Consider the following 25,374-nt stretch of genomic DNA (forward strand, 5'->3'; position numbering starts at 1 on the left):
ACGTGTCATTAGTAAATGAACAACTACAATGTAATCAGTGGAAAAATAAGCTATTTTTCAACATTATGGCTTAAGATTACAGATATCAAATGTTAAGTCCCTTTTTAATGTTGCTTCCTCCTGAAAGAGCAACCTGTGGAGCAAAAATGAAAATGAGTTAAGATCACCCTTCAGTTGCAATGTATGGAAATGTCAGCTCAAAGTAGTGCTACCAAGCTTTATACTGTAATTTCTACAGTATGTAGCACTATCAAGATATATTATGAGGATGTTTTACCCTCTGTCAGTCTGGCCTTTCCTCCTTTGGGCTGACACAGCACAGTTGAGCATCCCACACAGAGTACCACACTCTGTGCATGGCTGAACACAGTGGTGATCTTGTAGCAACCTTAATGGAAACAGAGTTAATCTTTAACAACCCTGAGGTTCAACATATAAATGCACAGAGAAATGTCATCAGTGATGGAGGACATACTAAAAACCCTTTAATGAACAGTACAACATTTAAAAAAACAACAACTATTGACTGCAAGATCATGATATGACAGGTGTACTTAAGTGAAAGTATTACTAGAAAAATAAATTGTGGTCACCCCAATGGCTGATTAAATTGATCAATATTGCTGTAGACATTAGTGTTGGTCCAGATGCAACCAGTTTTAATCACTTTAGTCACAATCACAATAGTGTTTGGATGTTTTTCTTGTTTAATACTATAGAGACTATAAAGATAATTTTGCATCTCTGGACGTTGATCATCATTACATCAATGTAGCATTGTAAGTGTCTCTGAAACTACAATGTAGCCTAGTAGCAAAAGATGTAAACATTCACCCCAATTTTAACTTTCATGTAGCCTACTTTTAGTTACCTTCCACCTATGAAACTAGTGTACATAATGTGACGTAAGCAATGTCTAAATCAGTTGTAAAATAAAGTGTAAGCTGAGAGTTGGCCTGAAAACACTACTTCATACCCCACAGAGAGTTTTTCTTGTGTGTGATGTTTTCTCGGGGCTCACCAAGGGGACTTGTATTCACTGTAATGAAACTTAACTTACCTGGGCACTTCACGTCCATAAAATAGGAGTTCGGGCTCTGAACAAGTCTTTTCTTTTTATGTTGTCGTCTCTCGTGGTCGATGGTCGGATGAAGGAGGTCTTTGGCCAACTACAGTTCACAAATCAAAGGTGACATTTAATTTTACAGATGTAAGAAGAAGACATATGCAAGGGACTAATAAAAGTGTTGTTTTATTCTTATCTCGCTTCAAAATAGGTTAATAATTACACCTCTTTCTCGCGATATCAGTGCCTATTTGTTGTGTTTTAAGTTTCTGACAACGCGACATATTTAGTGACATTAGCTAACGCTTCAGCATTACCAAGGCTAGCTTGAGCACACATGCTGTAGTTTTTCCACAAAAGTCATGCTAATTAAATTCAGTGTGGGGAAAAAAGAAAATAAAAAAACACCAGGTGAAAGAAACCGTAAAAGTACAGAGTAAAGAAAATAAAAACACGGATACTGGCTATATCTTGGCCCGCTACAATTTATTTATCATGCAAGTTCAACAGTGTTGCCTTCCAGCAAGTAGTCGCCGCCACATCAGATGTTAGCTGGCTCCTTCATGTGGTGGTGGTGCTGCATGTCAACAACACTACTTCATAGTGCACCGCGTGACGGTAAGAAGTTGACGATTAAAAAAAAAAAGCAATGACAGCTGACAACACTGCAATTAAGTTAACTAAAACACAAACTTAAAAACAACAATAAATGACCGCAAAACGTCGTAACTTACAGGCATTTTTCTCCTGTGATGGCTCAGCTTTTCTGCACGAGAAACAGAAACTGCAGTTCAGGCAGAGGGGAGGGTGGCAGTGGGGGATTGCGATATCACACTGACTGTAATATCATAAAATCATGAGAACAGCCTTCCAATTTGGTTTTTGTTTCGTCTTGGGCAGAACACGATAGCCTGTTGCACACAGCCCTATGTTTTTGTTGTTGTTTTGTTTTTTAAACACAGGACTTTGAGCTTTAGAGAGGACTTTAACATATATTTAAAATTATTTATCTATTTGTATGAAAAAAGTGAGGGTGTTGTGCCTACTAACTGATATCTATTAATGATAACATTTTGAAGAACCATGCGTCCTTTAGAGGTAAGCTAATAGGTGAAACGCAAGTTTTTTGTTTGTTATGTAGCCTAGTTTATTTAGGCCTAGTCATAATAATAACATGATAAGTTGCAGTCACCTCATATTAAAGGCATACCGGTATTCAATCAACGCCTATATGCTTGTAATTTTAGTGAGAGCTTCAAATAAAGTAAAAAGAAGAAAAAGAAATTAAAATCTAGCCTAAATAGTTTTTGCTCACCCCGTCATCCCTAAACTACATGGACCATAATGCAAAGCAGAAAGTGACGTCACGCATCTCGGCACCGGTCTATGGTCTGCTGCCAGTCTGCCACAGACAGCTGAGGATTTCCAGACGGGGGATCCCGGGCTCGGCCTTGTGATATCGAAACGGTGGAGGCTACATTGTGTTTAAATGGCGAAAACGTACGATTATCTCTTTAAACTGTTGCTCATCGGAGACAGCGGAGTCGGTAAGACATGTCTGCTCTTCAGATTCAGCGAGGACTCCTTCAACACCACCTTCATATCCACAATAGGTGAGTAGCCTACTATCCTGCAGCCGCCCCTCAGGATAAATCTGACAAAATGTATGTCCATATTTACAGAATACATTATTTTACTCTCATTGCTGTAATGGTGGCCAACATATATAACAATACTAACATATGATCTGTGTGTATTGTTCAATAGGACCTAGAGTGTAGGGGCATAACATAAGACAATGGGACTGAGAGAGTTAGTGATGATCTAATGTCCTTGATGGTTCATAGGCACTGGTGCTAAATTTAGAATGAGATCAAAGCAATAATCATGATGTTTAACTTGGAAACCTATGCCTAATTGAAATATTAGGCATATAGGAACATTTATTATGTTATATCCTTCATTAAGCTCAGCAATATTATGCAATTCATGCAGCATCACTGATCATAGAAGTGGTTAGTTTACTACAAATTGTAGAAATGTGAATTCAGATCATCCTGTAACTTATCACAGCAGAAAGCACAGCTGATACAGCTCTGTCTCTGTTCATTCAAACTCAGGAATAGACTTCAAAATTCGAACAATAGAGCTGGACGGAAAGAGAGTCAAACTTCAAATTTGGTAAGTGTGTTCTGAGCAGACCTATTTAAAAAATATTTTCAGATTGACATGAAACTGTAAATTTATTGTTGATGTTTATGTTGACAGGGACACTGCAGGACAGGAGAGGTTTCGCACCATCACTACAGCCTACTACAGAGGAGCCATGGTGAGTCCTCTCTTTAACATATATTTTCTCATTGGTCATGTTTTGTACTTTGAAAATTGTTAGTAAAGATGGTTGTTTTTCTTCACAGGGTATTATGTTGGTCTATGACATCTGCAATGAGAAGTCGTTCGAAAACATAAAAAACTGGATTAGAAATATTGAAGAGGTGAGGTTTGAATTCAAATTGTATTTGTACTCAAAATGTAAAGATTAAATTGATATTCAAGTTGTCGTTTGATATCATAATTATGTAGCCTACTGAGAGTTGCATAGCCTACTAGCCTACACACAAGCAATCTGTTCATTTCTGCCAGCATGCCTCGACTGATGTGGAGAAGATGATCCTGGGTAACAAATGTGACATGACTGACAGGAGACAGGTGTCAAAAGACAGAGGTGAAAAGGTGAGTCTCTGCAGCTGAACGTTGCTAAAAAGCAGTCTCAAGCTAACTGAAATGTTGTGCACTCTTCCAATTTGCACTAACATTGATTTTTTTTATCTCACTTAGCTGGCTATTGATTATGGAGTTAAGTTCTTGGAAACCAGCGCAAAGTCTAGCTTAAATGTAGAAGAGGTAAGCAGAAATGTTCAACTCTGAAAGTGTCATGTACCCTGACTTATGAATATTTACATCTAACATTTGTTTCAATGTTTCTGTCATTCCAGGCTTTTTATACTTTGGGTAGAGACATCCTAAACAATCTGAGCTCCAAGACAGTAAGTGGTCAAGAAGAGTTTTCCTATTATATGAGATGGTACTCTTCGTGTGAAGGCATGCTTTTTTAATACTGAATTTATTACATTTCTTCCCTATTTTTTTTTTTCCTGTCCTAGACTGACAACAGTGCTGGAGGGTCAGGGAAGCCAGTCAAGATCACAGAGAAGAAGTCAAAGAGAATTAAATTCTTCAAGTGTTCACTGCTCTAGGCTGCTCATCTCTAGTGGTCACAGCTCACAGCTCGAGTGACTTTGTCGTTTTGGAGGGTAACTGCCTCTCAAATGTCCTCACAGCAGTGGCGGCACTCATCATAATCAGAGGGCCTTACTGCCAGCTAAAGCTCACAGGTTCATGAGTGGTTGAGATGCCGTCCTGATCTGCTGACCAGAGGAGCATCGACAAGGAATGAGGCTTGATACTGTATATTCACTCATGCAAAAGACGTGTGCATGGTCGGCGGCAGCCGTTTGTAGCTGGCCATGCAGTGTCTGCACACAGGAGGCAGTGATTCTGTTGGCATTTTTAATACCTCTGATGAATCTGATGAAAATATCTCAGTTACACATAGTTGTCTTATAAATGTTAAACAATGACAACTAAACTCCTGTTTTTCATATACTGTAGCATTATTTTATACACACTACCTATTGTCATATTTACTATGATGAGTCTGTGAGATAGACATATCAGATCTCAGCACTGATTGTATGTATTTGTGTGAAGTCATGTATATTAATAGGCTTATGGTCTCCAGTTGCATTGGCAACATATCTGCTTGTTCATGTGTGCCTAGAAGGTTTGAGTATTGTGATAGAAAAGACAAAAGTATGTGAAAACATACATGCAGCCTACTGTATTCTCTCATTTTTATTTATTCTTTTTTAAATGGAACCTTTATTCATACAGGTTTCTGTGATAAAATGAAACTGTGAAAGGGTCGTTTGTTGCTTGGAAGATGTACTCGATACATATTGTTATGCAGTTGTCAGTATATGCATGAAAGCTGTAGGGATACCTCTGAGTGGGTCATTATTAAGAACATTTTACAGTATTTCAAGGGAAAATGTTTACAGTATTTCAAAGTGTCAACCATGTATAGGAAATTCATGTTTTTGCTGTTCGCATAGTGTATATAAGCACAATTAACAGTTGCGTGTGTCATTTATTTCCACCTTAAACTGTAAACATCTAAAAGGTCCTCAGAACATCTCCACCATGAAAACACAATGACGTGGGGAAGCTGTAATGTGAAGGATTGTCTTTGTAAGCTACTAAATGATACACAAATGAAAAGTAAAGACAGTAAAGAAAGTGAATGTCCAAAAGAAAATATTGTGGTGGTGTTTTACTATTCTGGATCGACAACTAACTTTGACTATATGATTAATGAAATCATTGTCATACTGCTTTTGTTGTGAAAACTGTTACAAAACAGTTGATTGTGGAATCCAGCTGATTTTTACATCACCCGCTCCTTCTTGTTTTTTGAACATAGTAATTTTCTTCTCTCTGTTTTAGCATCCTCTGTTGTTGCCTTAATCAGCCCCTTGTCTGTGTGGCTCATTTCTTTTCCTGTGCATCATCTTCTCCCTCCTCTGCCTCCATCTTCTTTCCCACATCTTCCCCTCCAGCAGCTGCTACCTTGCAGACGTCAGCAAGGTTTTTCTCACTGCTAGAGGCTCTGGGCTCCTTGCTAAACATGAAGCCCTTTTCTTTTCTCTCACTAGCATTCCAGCTCAGTGACCTTTGAGACGGCAAACACATTTCATCAGCAACAGTCAGATACTCAGTGGTGTCAGAGAGGTTTCTCTTAGCCTTCATCTTTGTTTCATCTGCCCTGCACTCTGTGCCTGGAGGGATTCCCTTACTTTCCACAGGAATTGTATCGACCTGATTCTCTTCTTTTTTGATCTCTGCAGGTGCAGTGCTGCTTTGAAACTGCATGGCAAGACCTTTTACTGTTGATACCTTGGGCATGTGACCAAAAGTGCTAGGGTGCACCTGATACTCCAAGTTGTCTGGCCACTGGTTTGGTGATTTAGTTACTTGCTCCACCAGTGACCTGTAGTCTGCAGTTTGCAGTGTATTGTCACCTGCCTCAGCTGGGTTGTAGATGATGCTACTCATAGCCCTCTTCTTTGTGATAGGAGAAGCCTGACTTTGTGTTTCAGTAGGAACATATCTCAAAGATTCAGTCCTCTTTGGCGAAGAGGAGGATCCCAGCAGCACATGAGCTTTCTGTTGGGTTTCCACTACTCCCTGTGCTTCATCAGGAGGGCCGACGATGATGGTACTCATAGCTCTTCTCTTTGTCAGAGCTAATGTTAGTTCGTCTTCAACTGGATAGTATCTTAAGGATTTAGTCCTTTTTGGAGGGGAAGAAGGCCTTAGTCTGTCGAGCATCAAGGTGCTGCCTTGTTTTATGTTGGTTATGGTCTCTTGACTTGATGCTACAGAAACAGGTTTTTGTTCACATGGAGATATAAGAATGTCCACACAAGAGCTGGGACGCGATCTATCCAAACCTGCAACCTCTAAGGTCTGCCCACCATCTTTAGCGGCTTGTCGCAGACTCTTCTGTCTCTCTAGAACAGATTTTGTTGTGTCGTCTGCGTCCTTTTGCTTTGATGCAAACTCCTCCATGTCCATGTGGAAGCGGTAAAGGCTGTAACCATCAGCACTGTTAATACTGCCCTGGCGAAGGAGAGATGAAGGGTCACACACAGAGGAGTTACGTGAAAAGGTTCTGGTTAGTTCCAGTCTGTCCACTCCTGCTAGCTTCTCCAGGGCAACTGCCATTCGTCCATGGATCTCTTCCAGTTGGGCCAGGCGCAGATCCACTGTCTGCAGGGAGGCCTTCATAGTGTTCTCCCGCTCATTTACCTCCTCCAGACGCATGGACATATTCTCAACTCTGCCAAAAACAGAAGAACAGAAAATTCATTTATGTAACTATGACTTCAAATTAACATGTCCTGAGACATCAGAACTACAGTTGAAAAGGGGGTTTACCTTTCTGAGGTAACTTTGATGCGTTCATCACTGGAGGACTGTTGCTCATCATCTCTGTTACGAAAATATTCTTCTACACACTGTTCTTCGAACTCGTACAGATTTTTTAGCTCCTCTGGATTCAGCCTAAGCTCTGGTAGGACAAAATCACATCAACAACTCAGTTTGTTTGTTTCTTCAGCCAAAAGTCAGGACCAAAACATTTTCGGGAATGTGCTAAAATATGGTAAGATTAGTTTTATTGAAACATAAGAAAGGGATAAGATGAAATTAAATTGCTTTAAAGTGCGCATCACATCTGTCAGTTAGCCAGTTACAGAGTTTATTCATTGATAATCACCCATTTAGCAAAACTGTAAAGTTTAATGTATAATAATATAGTGTAATGCATGTATAATTAGAGGAAACTAACTAAGGCCTCGATCCTTCTCGTCAAGCTCTCCCTCTCGTCTCTTCCTCGCACAAGCACAACGTCGAAACAGCCTGTTGAAGAGGATGTAGAGGTGGCTGAAGATGATGAGAGGTGGAGGCAAGATGGGACGGTCGTGAAAAGTCATGATCAACTGGTATCTCTGGAACTTCCACACTTGGTTTGAAATGGACTTAACTTCAAAGAAGGTGTTGCTGCAGAAGAAACAAGATCAGTTAGAACAAACTGTAACAGCACAGCAGCTAGATGTTTCATGTAAAATAATAGAGTAGCAGACATTGGAACATATATTTACTTGAACACTGCAATGAGCAAATTGACCAGAAGAATGTTTGCCACGAGAAGGTAACAGGCCATAATAGCAGGTGTGAGCCAGGCGCCAGGGATGCATGGAGGCAGTTTCTTCCCATCCTCATCATATAAATGTTCACCACATGGAGCTGAGGGAAAAGGATATTAAAGCTTTTGAATTTATCCTGAGAACTACATATAACTGATTTGAATTGCATTCTTTACTTGAAAAATACTCACGGTTGATTTCCATTGCATAGACTATGAGAAATTTTTTAAAAAGCACAGTCACACAGAAACATGGAGAAAGCGTTAAAATCAGAACACTTAGGATTTTTAATCATACTTCTGTCAAGGTCAAGCTGATGTCCATGAAAGACTGGACTTGTGTTGTCAAAATGTTCCTCCAACTTTTCAGTGATCAAACAATAAAAATAATTGCTCTGCTTTATGTATCTTTCCTTTTTCACTTTCAAAGCAAATGTATTGGTGCCTTCTTCCGAAAACTTTAAATGAGCTTGTAAATTTATTCTCTCAATAGTTGCGTCTTGCCTTCACCCTGACAGAAGAAACACTGACAGAACAAAACTAGAAGGCAGATGATCATGATTAAGACTGACGATACCTATTCTACTTTTCCTCACAACTTATGTATTGCCATACAGTACATTGACAAAAAAGCCTATTATAAATTTACCAGCAGGGGGAGACAAAGTATGAGGGATTTCAGTGTATAATCTGTTATTACTAAACATCACAGCATTTAAAACAGAAAAATTAATGTAACACTGATCATCTGCCCAGAATCAGGAAACAGAATCTTACTATGAATTCTAGTCTTACGGTCTATCGAGTCCGCAAAAACCTCTCCATAGATCATCCAGTAGGGCATGTAGAAAATGTTTCTGGCCAAGCGCCAGGTTGGCTCCTCATCTGGATGAAGGATGGCTTGCCGAGCCACCCCAAAGCTCATGAGCACCACCAGCATTATCACCACAAAGTACATCATGTCAATCATCTAAAAAAAAAAAAAAGATCAATTTGAAATCAATTTGAACTCAGTGTGAACCTCTGCAATATCAGTTTAGCTGTCTTGTTACTGCCTATGATCTGTTTAACTCAAAGTGAAATACTTTTATGTCATTACCATCTTGCCTATCATCATCACATAGGGTCCCAGGTATTTGTTGACTCCAAAGATGTCCAGGACCCGGATGTACCAGAAGATGATGTCTATACAGTAGATGACTCTGCCGTAGCCCATGTAAGGCTCATGCTGCAGTCGTAACATGAGGCCAAGAAGAAAAGTGGAGATGGCAGCCAGGTCTGTGATGTTCCAGTACTCTTCCATCCACACACTTATCTTCTGTTTCAGCTTCCCTGGCTCTGACATCAGAATCTATGCACCAAGATTTCAAGGTCATGCAGAGTCCATATACAAAGTGACTACTATCTGATCAAATTGATCAAATTCGTTACCTGTCGAACTTTTTCAGTGCCAAGAGTGAGGATGTATGCAATGACGGTCCACTCTTGAATTGTTGGCCACCTCTCCATCTTCACCAGGATTATGTAATTGTACAACATTAAATAGCCCAGATAGGAAATCTGCAGAAAAAGAGAGCCATATAGTCATTTTATTGTAAATTATTAAAAAAAATAAAAAAAATTCTCAATACATTTCTTTAAAATCTTTTCGAAGAAAGGAACTTACAGTGTTGAACCAGAATTTGGTGAAGGGTGCATCATAAAACTCAAAGAACATCTTGCCAATGGGGATTTTGCGGACTTTTGTGCTACCCTCCTCTTCATCTCCCTTTCGGGAAGTCGTGTCGGCATTCGGGTCCTACAAAGTAACAGTAAACTCTTAGCTTTTTATCTTTCATTCTTGACAAAGATAGCTGAAGTACAGGATGTGAAAACAACTTTATCTTACAAAGTCAGCATGAACCAGTACCTTTCCCGATTTTGCGTCATCATCCTTGTCTTTTCCCTCCTCTTTGCTTCCAGGTGCATGATCATCTCCGAGACGGAAATCCAACAGTAGAATCAGTGGAGGGAACATGATTCCCAAAATAACCTAGGTGAGAAAATTATACATTGTTCAAGATACAGTCATATTTATTTTGTTTAGTGAATTATTTGTAATTAACTTTGAAAAAATCTGTTTAATATTACAACCACTGATGTCTTTGCCTTCTCTTTGAAACTTCTTTTTGGTTGTTGGCGAGGAAAGCATTTTTATCATACCAACCTTGAGGCTAGGGTTCTTGCCCATCCTTAAGCGACCCATCCACATATCAGTGAGCAACATCTGGCTACAGGTGTGGGCAATGAAGTCACGTTGCTTTGCAGCCACGGCCAGCTTCAGACAGGTGGAGTTACTCCAGTTAACCAGCTCATATGTTAAGAGTTTCATGGCCACCTGTTCATCATGCTTGTAGGACTGGTCCAACAGTTCATAGGCTAACTGGCCAAATTCTCTGTGAAGGAAATGGAAATATAACAATCACTTCTATACAGAACTTTACAGAGTTTGAAGTTATGGATAAGCTAATGAGATGTACTGACTTGGAATTGTTCTCCAGGTCTTGGGAAACATCATCCACCAATTCACTCTCAGAGCACTCATGGGCCATGGTTTTGTACAATTTACAAGCCACGAGAGCCTTCGCCATGGCCTCTTCTCCACGCTGCCAGAGGAAGAGCGCCATCTTCTGGCGCTTCATCAGCACCCCCCACAGCATCAGCTCATGGAAGGGGAACTTGAATCTACAGACCTCAGGGTCATCCACGTCAATTTCTACCTCTTCTTCTTTCTTCTTCTTTGGCTTTTTCTTGCCTTTTGTGCGAGGTTCATCATCCTTACAAGAAAAAAAAAGATTATATTTATTCTCCTGTGTGAGTCACATTATTTAAACTAACTGACGGTGTTTTGTTGTAAAAAGAAGACCCTACCTCCATTCCTAGAAGCTTTAGAGCTTTTGGCTGCAAAAGGAGAAAAAAGGGCAATTAATATAAAATGTCACTGAGCAAGTCATTATCATTTATGTTCTTCCAAACATGCGTACCCTTTTTAGTCCATACAAATTATTGTAGAGGTTGCGGAAAGCCTTCCTTGTGTAATTGCTCCTGTACGCTCCACCCATGAGGTACTCCAGCACCAGACCAATATCAATCAAAGTGATCTGATAGTCTGGAGGAAGGTTTCCCTGTATATAACAAAGTAGGTCTTTCAGGATGATATAAATCTTAAATAGTCTGAAATGCTTGACATTATGCATCGAGATACTGTGGGAAAACTCATTTCACCTTTTTGACATCCCTAACAACAGCATGCAGTGTATTAGCTGGGCCAAGTTTCTGAGAGAAGAACAAAGAAGACAGGAGGAGAAAGGATAGAAATAACGTAACATCAACTTTTTGTCATATTTTGTCACATCTGTGTTTTGTGGTATTCAGTCTTTCTTTGTTTTTCTTTTTTAATTTGCAGTGACTCAGGCCCCACCGTGTTGTATAACTCCTCCAGCCTGGGAATGGTGAGGAAGTGGTGAATATTGACACCATTCTCAAGGAGAAGTTTGACAAAGTCCACTCTGTCCAGCACCAAAGCATCCATCATAGCCTGCTCCAGAGAGTTCACCTAAAAAAGGTAATGTATAAAGCAAACAGACTAGTTGCTATTTACACCAGACAGCCTTCATTCTTTATTCTCAAATTAACATTTTAATTTTTTTTTTCCCATGAATCCTCCTCTCACCCAGCGAATCATTTCAAGCTTCCTGGGGTCTGTTTCCTCTGGAGGTTCTGGTTTTGCCTTCCCTTTTCCCTTCCCCTTCTTTGCCCGGGTCTTGTTGCGAGGAGCGGTGGCAGGACTTTTCTGCCTCTCCTGAGTTGGTGCTGCAGTGGTTGTAGCGTTGACAATGGCACCAGCAGGCTGATAAAAATACAAGGGGAGGAAAGCTGTTGCTTCTCTTCAATTAAATATCAACATGTCAGTCTCCTCTTTCTTCTATAACTTGGCCACATTAAATTATTGAAATTTTGATATATGAATCACAGATCAGTTCGAGCAAGCTTTTTCTATCCTTCTGATGTTGGTTAGCAATTCTGTCATAGTCCAGTAATATGTATTTTAAAAACAAATTCTTTTCCTTCAGACCTAAATACAACAATGGTAACTTGCAAATGCAGTGCAATCATGTGGAATGATTAACTGACACTATGTGAGCACCACTCACTGGTAAATTGTGTCCGTAAACAAAGATGTGATTGCGAGCAATATCCACTCTGTTCCAGGCCAGAGCCAAACTGAGCTGATCTGCTGCTGCAGCATTCGTGCCTGATGCAAAGGAAACGGATGAAAACAGAGAGAAGAGGAGGTATGTAGTCTGTTGCAAAAATAATATTGCTGTCATGTATTGTTGTAGATCAAATACTCTTGATATATTCAGTACCTTTTAACAAGGCAGTAAGAATGGCCATTTCAATATCTTGTTGTCCTTCTGAACCCATTCGGAAAACTGTGATCTACATGTGAAAGGGAAAAAAAGAATGAGGTATGCAGTGATATATTGGTGGAATCTGCCAGAAATAATAAAAATGAATAGATGAATCAAAATACAAATGAATTTGTGCCAGGTGTATTGCCACTCTCGATGTAGCTGTGCACATGTGGTATCAACTGGTGGGAGATTTCTTTCAGCAGGACCTCTCACTGTAGCTCTCTGTGTCTGACCCTTCAAGGACAATTTACTTGTCAGACAGGGTGATAGTACTTGCCTTGTTATAGACTCCACTACATCGAATGAAATTACGCTGACGGGCCTGTCACATGTGCAGCCATGGTAAATGGGATTAGGTTGGCATGAATGTGTGGCAACGTGCCAGAGATTTCAGAGCTGGTCTCGAGATGCGTTGATAATGAGCTTCCTGCATCAGTGCGAAGGCTCAAAACTTGTGCCGTTCTTTCAGACACTTGTTGGGTTGCTGTGTCCGCATTGAAAAACATAGACTTTTATAATACTGAACTAATTCAGTTAAATGTTGTATGCTGGGCTTACATCATTGCAAAATTCAGCTCTCTAAATCAGTGTTTTTCTTCATCTAACCCAGCTGTTCACATGAAATGCACTTAGGATGAAAGGATTAAGTGGAGACGAGACAGTGACACCGATTCACCTGTAGGTTAGTCATGGCACTTTAGATTAAGAGCAGGCAATAGTGTGGCCTTTTAGTTGTGTATAAAGTTCTGTCATATTGTCCGGCTTGGGTATCAGTGAGAACTAAATGGTACTGAAAAAAGCCAACAGCGGTATGATCTTTGAAAAAGCAGTTTAAGTTGCTTATCTGAGTGTGTTGGGGCATTAGGCCGTCTAATACATGGGGGATAGATGATGCAGAGTAGCCGGTGCAGTGATAGCACTCTGGCCACTGAGAAAAAAGCCTGGGGAGTGGAGAGAGAGAGAGAGAGAGGAACCTGACTGGGGATTAGTGAGATGGATCCTCTCTTCCATCTGTGTGCTGCATGTATACTGTGAATGGATGAAGTAAGAGCCTCTGCTAAGCAGGTGGTAGTGGTGCTCTGATCTTTCCCAGCCAAATGTATGGAGTCTGGAGATTATATGTGCGGGGTATTACAAACTACTAATCACATCACTTACGCCTACGGAAATCTGCTGAAGATGCACAAATGCTAACGCTATTTATGTCCAGAGGTCCTCAGCAAACACTCTCAAACACTCTGGAATTATTAATCTTTGAGGACGCGTATACGAGGTTATGTGCTTCATCATAGAGTGCTTAACTGTATTGTTTACATTAAAGTTAAGAGTTTTAACACCACCACTTTCCAGCTGTGCACTTATACATGAGCATTTATGGTCCACAGTGGAGCTGTGAATGCCCTGGATTATGTGACATGACCATAACAAGAAGGAGAAATGACAGGCAGGTTGATGGGATTATGTTTATTCAATATGTTAATGGGAATACACAGATGAGTGGAATGGATGAATGACGATGGAGACCAGATGTTTTCACAGATCAAAAATGATTTATTGATCAACACAGACATGTTACTTTCAAATACAAGATAACTGCAAAGTGCAAAGTACCTAAAGATGTTAACATCACTTTTATGATGATTTTTATTTAGTTTATTGAAACTCACCAGTTCTCTTTTCTTCATGCACTCCATTACCATGAGCAGGATCTGCTGCGATTGGCTTTTGGTGTAATTGAAAGTCTTCTGAATAGTCACCAGCAATTGGTCTCTGACATCATCATTAATCAGGCTGCAAGTGGAGATTTAAGGTTGACATTTTGGCTTTCTACCAGAAGATTAATAACAATACAGAGAAGCAGAAATCATCATCTCACCCTCCGTCCTCTGAGAACTTGTGCGCGAAGGAAATGATGTCAGAAGCTCGACCGCTGCCGTCACATACCACCACAGGGATGGGAGGTTCATCTCTCAGACTCTCTAGAGCGATGGAGATGACGTTGGGACCTCCCTCCACTATCAGACACACCAGGGGAACCCCTTGACCCAAACCTAGGAAACAGCAAAAAATGTCCTTGAAACCCATCTATCCAGTATTAACTTAAGTGTCACCTTATGATCACAGAACTTTGAGAATGAAATGTCAGAGCAGAAGACGTCGATGTGATGTGTCAACAGGCAAAGCCGGAGGAGGGAGGAAGTGAAGTCAGTGGTGACAGCTGAGCATCCCTTTGCTGTCCCTGCCTTATCCGAGCTCCAGGCATAGGATGACAAAGGGAAGCCCACAGGTCACAGAGGAACTCTCCATCCAACAAGAGTCCAACAAGTCCAACAAGACTCATCAGCTCACACTCGCACACCATGGAGGATGGAGTATGATATGTGTGTGTGTGTGCACTGTGTGACTTACGAGTGTTAATCTTCTGCAGGGAGATGTGCTTCTCCAGCAGTCGACGCAGTTTGACCTCAGAGCCGTACTTCCCGCAGGTGCCATTGTCAGTCAGGATGAAGTGGGAGTGGCTGTTGTTGAGAACAGCCAGCTTGCTCAGTGGGTTTGCCATTGTCTGATAGGGTCTGTTGACCTGAAAAAAAGAAAGAGGCAGAAGTTTGAATTGTTTCAAGAGGAAAATGTCTTATTCCAGGAGACTACATGCAGCTGCAAATGTTCTTACATCTTTTCCGATGAGGTCCTCTTTGTTTTCCAGGATCCCCCATGGAGCAATTCCTATTGCACACACCTTCCCTCGTGACTTGGAAGAATGTTCCTTTAAGGCATCTCCCACATGACGGATCACCCCTAAGATGTAATAAGCAAAATATAACCTCATGAATAATGACTCTTTCAACTGCTTAATGGGGCAGCATCATAGGGCACACTCAATTTACTGCACGCAAAATCCACACAGATTGTCATTTGCGATTAATTTTTCCCTAACAAAAGCTCTAATTATAGTGCTTAAACCTGTGACAATAGGTTGGTCAAATCTCCCCCAGGAAAATGCAAAATATGCATTATGTAATAACATTTTAGAGCAAAAGTAATCTTCTAATGTCACAAATTGTTTTTCGTTAAGGGAAGATTAAAAGCATTATTCTGAACTGTCAGCGCCCTACCCGTGTTGACTCCACCCGTGAAGATCCAGGCTCCAGTGGTGACAGCAGCTTTGATCAGGCCTTTGCCAAACACTTGTTTGAGTTTGGGCTGTAGGTCGAAGTTCTGGAGACCTCCATGAACAGAGATGAGCAATGTGGGCAACTCCAGCTGCCAGTCTTTCACCATCAAATGCAGCAAATTGTCAGGCTTGGTGTCATAGGAAACCCGGATGTACTAGTAAAGAAAAGAATGGAGCAGTAGAGTATTGTGAGTATTATATTACTTCTAATCAAACTACACAGTTGCTTTGTTTGTATGCAGTAGTCACCTCTTACAGGACTAGCTAGATTGACTGAGACTCACCATGGCCTTGTTGATGAATCCTCCACCCTGGAACTCGATAAGGCCATAGGAATCGGTTGGATATGTTCTGGTGTATTTGATCACAGTCCATTTATCCTTTGGGGTGTCGATCTGCACCAGCTGCTGTGCTTCCTCCAGAGAGTTGGCACCAGGGGGGATGGCCGGGTGCTGCGTTGTCAGCTGACCACAGGCACATCTACACAGATCACAGAACAAGAATCGCTCAGTCCCTGATTTTGAAACTTCAAAACTGGGTTTGTTAATCATAGAAATCCCAGAGCAGTATACTATATCATTGTATTATAATCATGTTTTTAAGGATATTAACTAAGTGAATGAGCCATGTCAAAGACTGTTGTTTTGTTTTCACATGAAAGCTGTGTCTTTTCCTGGACACATACATCTTGCAGGCTCTTCCATGACTGTGCCCATTTCTGGGAAACATGTGCCTCAACGAACAAAGGTTTTCACCGCCTGGCTGCTCTCAGCCTGTTCTCAGAGCCCAGGACAGCAACCATGTCCAACAACACACTCTGAGCATTTTTAATCTGTCTGATAACCTCCAGTCATAGGTGTCACAATTAAGTAAATGAATGTAGTAATAGGAACAAATAATTTATAATCCATATAAAACATTTCTTATAATGAATATAGTGCATTATTAAATTCTTACTTCATTTAACACTGTTATGAGTTACACATTTTGTTAGCAAAGGGCTCGGATGATTTCTAAAGCCGGATTCACATTATGGCCATTGTTTATTCAAAAATTCTAATCAAAATTTATTTTTCGCAAACTCACAGGAAGGAAAAAGGAGCAAAACTTGAGAAAAAGTTGCTTTGATAAGGTCTTTGTTGCCTCTCATTATAATGACAATGACTTAGCTGCAGCCTAAGGCCACACCTTAACTACAAGTGATGACCATGAAAAGGGTCTTTTCAAGACATGAATTACCTGGTCGGGTCTTTGCTTGGAAATATGTGAACACATTCTCTTTTAACAAAGGTCCTCTCGATCCAGGCTCTCTGTGCCTGTAAAGGGAAAAGTGAAGAAATGACAAAAGTTAGTTGACATAACATGCTGTCATACCACAGTCACAGGGAGATCACCCTTTGTGATATCTGAATTTCACTCCCTTAGTGGTAATCCTGGTTAAAGATGAGGATATTTTGTGTCCAGCAAATAGCATAAATGACAGAGACTAGTATCAACAGGCAAAGACCCGCTATATCACACAGTAAGGTCGAGCATATCCTGTTATTCCTACGATTATTACTGCGGTATGATGATGACTAACAACTGTGGTATTAGACACCTTTTATTATTTGATTAAGTTTGATGAGCAGCCAGTAAAATAGCATCACACTGTTGCCAGTGATGAGCAAAAATAACCTGAGTTCAAAGCAAAGTTTCTCTAAGGGCCATTGTTGAGAGTGGAGGCCCAATTAAAGCTGAGGGACTGGAAGCAAATCTTTCCAAGGAAACACTAAAATAGCAACAAAAAAACAACAACAACAAAAAAGTTCTTAGTTGGAAGCATGTTCTAAAAATCTTTGTTCTAACTTTACCTGAGTCTAAAGTAAAAAACGAAAGATCGTAGATAAAATCTAGTAAAGTATTGTAGCTAGTGCCCCTAACACAGTACAGTTATTGTTCTCTCTCTCTGTCTCTCTCTCTCTGGCCTCAGCCAGGAGGAACTGCAGGAGGGTGGCTGTGACACCACAAACTATCCTGTATTCTGTTCAACATAAAAAAAAGAGTTTAAATCAAATGAAACTTTTTCTGCATTTGTAGCTACAAGCTGCATCTTCAAAAATATTTTATAACATTAGTAGGAATTTTAGTTGTGATTTTAGGATTTCTGTAATTATTTGATCAGGTTAATAGTTTTTTTTAGAGTCTGTCAGCAATATGAATCCATATTAATGGCCAATGAATACATCTGTAAATGCCATATAAGAATATTGCATATTATTATTTTATATTTCATAAGATGTAACCATAACTATAACAAAATTATTTTCTTTTTTGTTGATCTCAACAGTACTGCAATGACACACCTTTCATCCTTTGCATCATATGTAGTACTTCAGTATTTGCCTCTCTATATTAGTAGAATAAATTGATATTCTAACCAAGCTCATTTAAGATTATTTTTAATTTGATATTGATAATATAGTTGTTAAGCAGCTTTTGTTAGTAAGTTATGTTTTACAAATTCAGAAAATATAGGTATTAAAAAAAAAACTTTTTTGCAAAAAATAGTATCACTTATTTTCAGAAGGTTCAAGGAATAGTGAGGTTGTTGCTGCATGCCCCAGCAATTTTCCATCTCAGTCTTATCATGCATCATTAAGCACACAGCCCATCGAGTGCTGCCCTGCTCATATCTGTCTATAATTTGTACCACATCGCCGACCATTGAAAACAACAAAAGCTGTGAAAAAAGTGATTAAATAAAGTTGCCGTTACAGAACGTAGATACACTTACACATGGTCTTCAGTCCGAGCTGTGGAGTCCTGTCTCTAAGGCTGCTGGAGATTAAGCCTGGAGAGTAGAGTTTAAGTCTACACTCTGTGGCTCCTCTACCAGAGCTTTCTCCTGGTGCTGCACTCCCAGTCAAGTGCTCTCAATGAATCCCACAGGGACATGAAACTTCTTCACTTTATGAGGGCCAGTTAATATGATGAGCATGTGAGCAGGGTCTTTGTTCGCCCAAGTCTCATGACTCCAGTTCAAGGTAATCCTTTTGGGAGTCCCATGACCCCCTTCTCCATGCCCACAGGGTATTTTCATCCTTCGCTTGAACAAGGCACAATAAATCTACTTTGATAACCGGCCCCTAATCTCCCAATTTGTTCAAACTCCTTTCTTTGTGTTCACTTCATAGTGTGGAAGATCTTAGCTTGTGTGAGAAGACGGAGCAGAATGGCCAAGCTAAAAACGACTGCAGTCTCGTTCATGGGCTCTGCAACTTTTCATCTGAAATTTTTCACCCCCTCCAACTACTTTGATTTCAACCCAATTTGCATAATTGAGAGAATTGGATGCAGGCATTCTTTTGGAAGGCGCCTTGTTAAGACATGACTGGTCTCCAGTTGGGGGCAAGGTCAGTCAATGCTAATTGCAGTTAATCTCTATTTCCACCCACCTTGTTTTTGTGGAGGGAAGGAAAACTCAACAGACCAGCTATTCAATATTCTCTTAATCTTGCTTTTTAATTTTGGCAGTGTTAAGTGGATTTGCATTTAAAATCTGGTATAATAAATAACCTCACAGCAGGCTGAAAATGGATGGTACCATTAGGTATCCAACTTTTTAGAGTGTAGACTAAAATTCAAAAAAGGGATTCAGGCCTCTGTTTGGGTAGGAATAAATTACATCTGATCATTAAATTAGTTTAACATGAATTGTGTTTATTATTCATTGAGAACATAATGTAGTAATTCTGGGATTATTTAAAGTTATGGGCATGCTTGAATAACTGGAAGGTGGCAGTAGGTGCGGTAGCTGAGATGGAGTTAAAAAGCACAAAGTCGTAGACATTAATTTAAAACCTCCCTCATGTGAAAGGGTTTGATAATCTCTCCTTTTATGGTTGAAGTGAGCAGTTTGAGCCTGAGTGTAACTCTCAGCGAAAAGACAAGGGTTGATGACTCAGAAAGACAGAGAGAGAGAGAGACAGAAACCTAACATCCCCCCAACTTCCCCCTTTTGGTCCTACTCTGCAAAAAAGAAAAACAGAAAAAAATGCGCATGGGCCGCTGTTAATTATAGCTGAAGAAAACAAAGCGCTTTTCCAGAAGGGTTTGGCCAGTATGACGCAGTTATTTCAGCTTACTTAAACTCATTAACCACAGCAATTAAAACCAAAATCCAGTCAGCAACCAGCTGCCTCGTTAAGAGCTGCCTCTGAGCACTTAACAACAAAAACCTCAAAGAATTAGATACTGCAGGATCAGATTGTGTCACACCAAGCAAATTAACCAGACTTAAGACAAGCCTCAGAACAATAAACAACATTCATTCCAACACGAAGAATTATCAGAGGAACCATTCAAAACAAAAGACAACTGTGTGAGATGAAAATTATAAGTGCAGGACGGCTGAGGAGGACACTAATTAGCTCAACTGATGCAATAATGTTTTTACTTAAATTTTGGCCTCACGCCGTACCATACTGTATCGCTCTGGTTAAATATGCGTTATCACTCTGTCCTAAATTCTATCCGCACATAAGAATTTCAAGTAGTTTCACAATGTTGCAGATACCATGTTTTTAGTAGTACCTACAGCCCACATACACTGTGAGCTATACATTCATGCCTTTTTGCTCTTGAATCACATGTTCCTGGTCTCCTGACCCACAGCTTAGTGAGCAGCTAAATCACAGCAAATTTGTTCCGGTTCAGCAACGATTACATGGACAATTCAGCCTCCAACAGTCATAAGGAAAATGTATGAAGATAGCTGTATCCCTGTATGCTGACATCTGACCTGGTCTACATTGCTTTTGTAAGCGTTTACTGTCGGCGGCTTTGGAAATATAATATATATTGTTTATTCTGAGTACTGAATTTAATATAATGGAGGCCTCACCACACAAGTGAAATGGATCAGAAAAGATTTGGGGGTCCTTTGAGGAATGTGATGTCACCAGGGTTGAAGATAAAACCAACTAATTGTCGGCTTCAGTATTGAAAGGCGACGTGGTTAGAGTTTGATGCAATGTGACATGAAGGAAACCCATGTTACACTCCTTTACTGTCTAAAAAAATATCACAGACTCATGGTCAATCCCACGTGGAACAAATAACAATCTGCCTTTTACGTATTTTCACTTGAGGGGAAAGATTTTTTGGGCAATGAGACACAACTCGAGTTACAGGCGCTGGATAGGGAAATTTGCATTAACTGTGAAGCTAACTGTTTTCAGTCAGCCCTGTTTGTAAATGCACTCATTGTCCTCCTGGGTTTGAAAATCCAGTTAGCCATCACATGAGTCCAACATGTCACTGATTATCCCCGAGAGTTGAGGGAGTCATAAGACATGTTTTAAAGACGCCCTGTGTTTTCCCCAAAGAGAAAACTGAAAAAGACACCAAATGGAAAGAAGTAAAAAGATAAGGTTTGACACCAGGTCACACATTAGTTGTAATGTGGTTTTGACATATTATTATTTTTATATTTAAATGTGGGACTTATATTTCTTTAAAAAACGAAACACCCATTTAATAGACATGATCCTGAGCCTTTTTATGATTCTGAGCTTAAATATAGTGCCAATTAGTGGAAAATACTTTATTTTGACATAAGGTGCAAGAGTTTTTCCATTTAAACCTTCAAGAGAATTCCTTTTGCTTTGCCCACAGTTTTTGTAATATCCATTTGGTATGATTCATAATCTAATGAAAGTTTAAGTTATCTTATTTGTTTGATTTCTATCATTCACACTTTACAAACTAACACATACCTTCACATATAGTTCTGCTGTAGCCCTGGGGCTGGTCTTGTGCCCCAGACATTTATTCTTACCCCTGACCTGAGTCTTAAAGCCTTTCCGGCATTCTTGGCTTTCACCGTATCTGAGCCTCATGCTTACATCACACAGTCATATGATTTTACATTCGTAGAATTTCTCAGTCGCATTTTCATCGACTTTGGTACGTTAATGTTTTTATTGACATCAATAATTTGGTTCATAAGGCTCTGAGCGCTAGACTTAATGGCGAATGGTGGAGCCCATCAGGCTAGTGACGCTTTCAACCAGTTTCTCTCCTTATTTACTGAAGAGCGAGCTACACTTTCTTTGTAAAACAGGGAAAAGGTCAATGGAGTACCCGTAGAAAGGCGAGACATGATTTTTTTCTCCTAAATTCACTCATGGTAACACACATGGTTACATCACGTGAACATATTTAACTGAATGTGCTCTCTGTTAGAGAGTAAAGCTGACTTTTGCCCTAATTTCTAATCAAGTGTCACCCATCCAAACTATTCAAAGAGTTGGTGCCTGTACTCTATTTCTGATGAAAAATAAATCCTCCTTCATGTCATGACCCACTGTAAATAATGAAGTGTACACATATAATTTAAATAAAGCAGATAAATCCATGATTAACGACTGTCTTAACTACATAGCAAATATGAATGATCAGAAAAAAGGGTGTTATCTCTCAGCCGACTGGTCCATGCAACCAATGAGTTTATATTTAGCAACATTACCGATCTCATTAAAAGTGAAGTGCTGTTCAGCTGAGAGCCATGACATTTCTGATTGCTCTGCAGAGGAAAACCTCTATAAAAAAGGCTATGGATTATACAAAGAATATTAATCTCTCTAAATAATGCCTGCCCTGATGTATAGAAACCCATCACACTAAATTCCGCTAAGGATGTCAGCTGCAGATACTGTTGATATACTACATCAGGCTGTAGGCTGGTTTAGCCACATGTTGAACAATTTTCCGTGGTATTTAAAAAGAATATCTATGTTCACATAGAGATTTTCATGAAAATTTCGATATGCACTAAATGTAATCTATAAAGGAAGAATTTAAAATACTTTTTATTTCATATTTCAATGTATATTCCATCTTTTCTGCTCCTTAAAAAATGTTTTGTTTGTTTTTTTGTCCTCTAAACTTCAGTTCATCCAAGTGAGTTACTTTATGGTGCGGTGTGTGTGTGTGTGTGTGTGTGTGTGTATGTGTGTGCGTGTGTGTGTGTGTGTGTGTGTGTGTGTGTGTGTGTGTGTGTGTGTGTGTGTGTGTGTGTGTGTGTGTGTGTGTGTGCGCGCGCGCGCGCACATTAATCCCAGCATAGACTGCCCACTGGACTACTGAGAGGCGTGCGTGTATATAAAATCGTATCTTTCTTGCTTTCAAGGACATGTTAACAGGAGTGTGTTAATCACATGAAAGCAGACTTTATAAAGATATAAAAGTCGTTAATCTGTCATGGCTATGGTTGTCCATACTGGGCCATTATGAGGGATTAAACTGCCGTACTGGAGCAAACAGCTGCTCAGCTTCAAACACCACTTAACAGTAAGTTTGCAGGGCTGGGACTGCAGACCATGTGCTCACCAACATACAGCCAGCAGGACACAGAGACTCTAAAATGATTGGTTAGGACTCGTAGGCCATAGTATTGGTTCCATGTGATACAAGCCGTGCGGCACTCACAGTCATTCACAGAAAAATCATATGGTGCCTGTTGTTTTACCAAATGTTCATAAAAAGCAAAAAAAATTTGCAGTTTTCAGTCATTTACATTAAACCTATTGGAAAACTTCCTGTTGAGATGAGTATAATTCCAAAAAAAGGCTCAGATATCACAAATACTTCTTAAAGACAAATTCAAACACACCAGGTTGGAGCCAACTCGATAGAATAATAACGAATCACCTGTTGAATGTGAGACTGCACTCTTACCTTCTGCGAACCAGATGCGCTGCGTTTGAGGGAAGACCTTTTAAAGGTGCCAGTCGCACCTTTGCTGTCCATGTTGTAGACTGAGAATTTAAGTCAGACTGACTTAGACAGGAATCCTTGGAGAGCAGCGACAGGTCAGGGTTCAGCAGCAGCATCAACACCAGAAACAGACAGAAACCCTAGATACCCACTACAAAACCATCGCATGGCGGCAACCTCTGGATGAAAGTGTAAAAAGTTTCACCATCATTAGAGGTTTCAGTGCTTCTCTCTCCTCTCTGCAGCTTACTCCCAACTGACAAGACAGAGATCCCAGCCAGGGATATAAATCACTCGATGACACACTTGACACATAGACCCTTTTCCTCTGCCGGGCATCCCATAATCAGGCTTAATGCAGCCAGCTCTTACAAGCCTCAGAGTCTAATGGATAGAGATTTAATAAATGGTTATTGGAGGTAAATCTACTTTGGCACACCACAACCCCAAAAAAGGCTTAGAGAGAGACCATGCAAGCTGTGAGGCTAAAGTTAGCCGGCATGGAGCCAAAGGTTGTCCCACCAGATGAGGCTCAGTGTGTCTGACAGAGGAAGACAGGAGGGCATCAGCGTGTGAATGCAAAGGTATGCACGAGTGCAAGCTGTGATGCAGGGGCAAAACCCAGAATTAACACCACAGACAATACTATCTGCTAGAGGCACACCTTCTATCATGACCCATCCACTCAACCATCATTTAATACCAGAGCTAAATGTTGTCTATGGTTATGTTACCATTAGATTTTAGAGTGTAATGCATGGTGGATAATCTCTCATTTCCCCTTTCATATGCAACATGTAGTTTTGTCCCACATGAAGGAGTATCACAGCACAGATGTAGAGCCAGTTTATGTTAAGTATTTTTAAGAGTTTGACCTATTACATAATACCAGCACAATTAATGGGAAAATAAAACTATTACCGCGTAATACCACTTTGCTTTTGGCCAACCCTTTAAAAAAAAAAAGAAGAAGCAAATATTGCGCTATTCATTAACAGAGCTTTGCAAGTAAAAAAGAAAAAAAATCAAGCCATTAGCCGTAAGCAATTCTGTTATTTTAATGCTGAATTTATCACTGCAACCTGTCATGCATTGCCATTATGACTTGTTATTTTTACTGAATGTTGAGCTGAAAAGAAATTGTGATCTCTGTACATCTATAGATCTTAATTATACCTCAGTGTATAGCAGTTCTCTTTCTGTAAATAATCTGAAAATGTCTCGGTAACAAATGGAGAAAAAAAAGTCAAGTTTAGGTGGTTGAATTAGATATCCAGCAACTCCCTCTGCTGGTTACTAAATGGAGCTGTTGATATGAGAGAAGGAGAATTTCCATAGCAACATTCAAAACTGTCAAGAAAACGTGTAGAGAAAAATACATTACATTGCTGGAAGAAGGAAAGTCTGTGACAGCTTTCTCAGCAGTTTATCAGCTGCACAATGAAAAAGACAGACCAGATAACAAATATAAACCTCCTTTGCCGTCAGTTGAAGCCGACAGAGGCAAACCGTAGCAATTTAAACTACAGACAAACACATGTGTAAGTGAAGCAAGACAGTAACTAATCTATTAATCCACAATATGAAATCACCAAGTATCTCTTATCGTGTTATTGACATGAGCTTCAGGAGACAACTGTACCTGCTGTGGTCAGTGAAGAAAGTCAGATGTCAGATGGTCACACATAAAAGCCAACCGTAGATAGATGATTTCCTTTTTTCTCTATTCCATTGTAGCCATGTGGCTGAGTGCTGTCTGCCTCTAAGAATGGATAATGCGTAATTTCTCCTCGTAAGCAGACACAAATGAGCTTTATCATCTGTTAGTGGCTTTGCGCGTGTCAGGGAAGGAGATTATTTGTCTCCAAGAGAAGGTGCAGCATTGAGTAAAGCGGAAGTGAGGAGGGCTATTGATTAGAAAGTCTGGGTTGGCTAGAAAGAACATATTAGGAAAGCTGCCAGTCTTGCCTTTATAATGTTCAATGATTACGTTCACACAACCAAAGATGAATAAAAACTGGATGACTCTTTAAAGTCAACTATAAAGTGTGTGTTACGTATTTCAAGAATCATGCATAAATTAATTTAA

At 39.9% G+C, this 25,374-nt stretch overlaps 3 protein-coding genes and 2 long non-coding RNA genes across 8 annotated transcripts in view; 3 read left to right on the plus strand and 2 right to left on the minus strand.

Annotated features, from left to right (window-relative positions):
* Window positions 1-101: 101 nt before the first annotated feature.
* rps27l (ribosomal protein S27 like) lies at window positions 102-1,943 on the minus strand. Its single transcript, XM_085779109.1, has 4 exons — window positions 1,801-1,943; window positions 1,061-1,169; window positions 278-388; window positions 102-133 (listed from the first exon to the last, which is right to left on the minus strand). The coding sequence occupies exons 1-4, from the start codon at window positions 1,804-1,806 to the stop codon at window positions 105-107; spliced, it is 255 nt and encodes an 84-aa protein (XP_085635235.1). The 5' UTR covers window positions 1,807-1,943; the 3' UTR covers window positions 102-104.
* A 413-nt stretch (window positions 1,944-2,356) lies between these two features.
* LOC146985820 (ras-related protein Rab-8B) lies at window positions 2,357-5,171 on the plus strand. The gene is made up of 8 exons (XM_085779117.1): window positions 2,357-2,679; window positions 3,187-3,247; window positions 3,335-3,395; window positions 3,484-3,561; window positions 3,710-3,799; window positions 3,905-3,970; window positions 4,063-4,113; window positions 4,231-5,171. Exons 1-8 carry the CDS (start codon window positions 2,556-2,558, stop codon window positions 4,321-4,323), a joined length of 624 nt encoding a protein of 207 aa, XP_085635243.1. The 5' UTR covers window positions 2,357-2,555; the 3' UTR covers window positions 4,324-5,171.
* A 396-nt stretch (window positions 5,172-5,567) lies between these two features.
* On the minus strand, window positions 5,568-23,835 carry trpm1b (transient receptor potential cation channel, subfamily M, member 1b). Of its 4 annotated transcripts, none has more exons than XM_085779110.1 (27): window positions 23,247-23,835; window positions 16,764-16,840; window positions 15,809-16,004; window positions 15,466-15,679; window positions 15,024-15,148; window positions 14,762-14,933; window positions 14,229-14,403; window positions 14,020-14,143; window positions 12,305-12,377; window positions 12,089-12,189; window positions 11,608-11,784; window positions 11,356-11,490; window positions 11,160-11,210; window positions 10,919-11,059; window positions 10,806-10,835; window positions 10,419-10,711; window positions 10,102-10,330; window positions 9,805-9,927; window positions 9,562-9,693; window positions 9,327-9,455; window positions 8,995-9,246; window positions 8,673-8,865; window positions 8,088-8,108; window positions 7,852-7,996; window positions 7,539-7,750; window positions 7,127-7,259; window positions 5,568-7,028 (listed from the first exon to the last, which is right to left on the minus strand). In XM_085779110.1, exons 1-27 carry the CDS (start codon window positions 23,316-23,318, stop codon window positions 5,675-5,677), a joined length of 5,079 nt encoding a protein of 1,692 aa, XP_085635236.1. In that variant the 5' UTR covers window positions 23,319-23,835; the 3' UTR covers window positions 5,568-5,674. The 4 variants fall into 4 exon arrangements, with proteins under 4 accessions (XP_085635236.1, XP_085635237.1, XP_085635238.1 ...); XM_085779111.1 differs by having other exon boundaries at window positions 8,691-8,865; window positions 23,247-23,834; XM_085779112.1 differs by lacking the exon at window positions 23,247-23,835 and adding an exon at window positions 18,301-19,144.
* LOC146985822 (uncharacterized) lies at window positions 9,034-12,267 on the plus strand. Its single transcript, XR_015035996.1, has 4 exons — window positions 9,034-9,171; window positions 9,858-9,931; window positions 11,341-11,499; window positions 12,147-12,267. It is a non-coding gene; the product is annotated as an uncharacterized LOC146985822 (long non-coding RNA).
* LOC146985823 (uncharacterized) overlaps window positions 22,519-25,374 on the plus strand; it is a 179,682-nt gene continuing 176,826 nt past the window's right edge. Inside the window, exon 1 of the long non-coding RNA XR_015035995.1 lies at window positions 22,519-22,563. This is a non-coding gene — a long non-coding RNA (uncharacterized LOC146985823). The remainder of the gene's footprint in view (window positions 22,564-25,374) is intronic.

The sequence above is a fragment of the Trachurus japonicus genome, chromosome 6, assembly GCF_045865225.1.
Source record: "Trachurus japonicus isolate A0001 chromosome 6, Traja_1.0".
NCBI classification, from domain to species: Eukaryota; Metazoa; Chordata; class Actinopteri; order Carangiformes; family Carangidae; genus Trachurus; species Trachurus japonicus.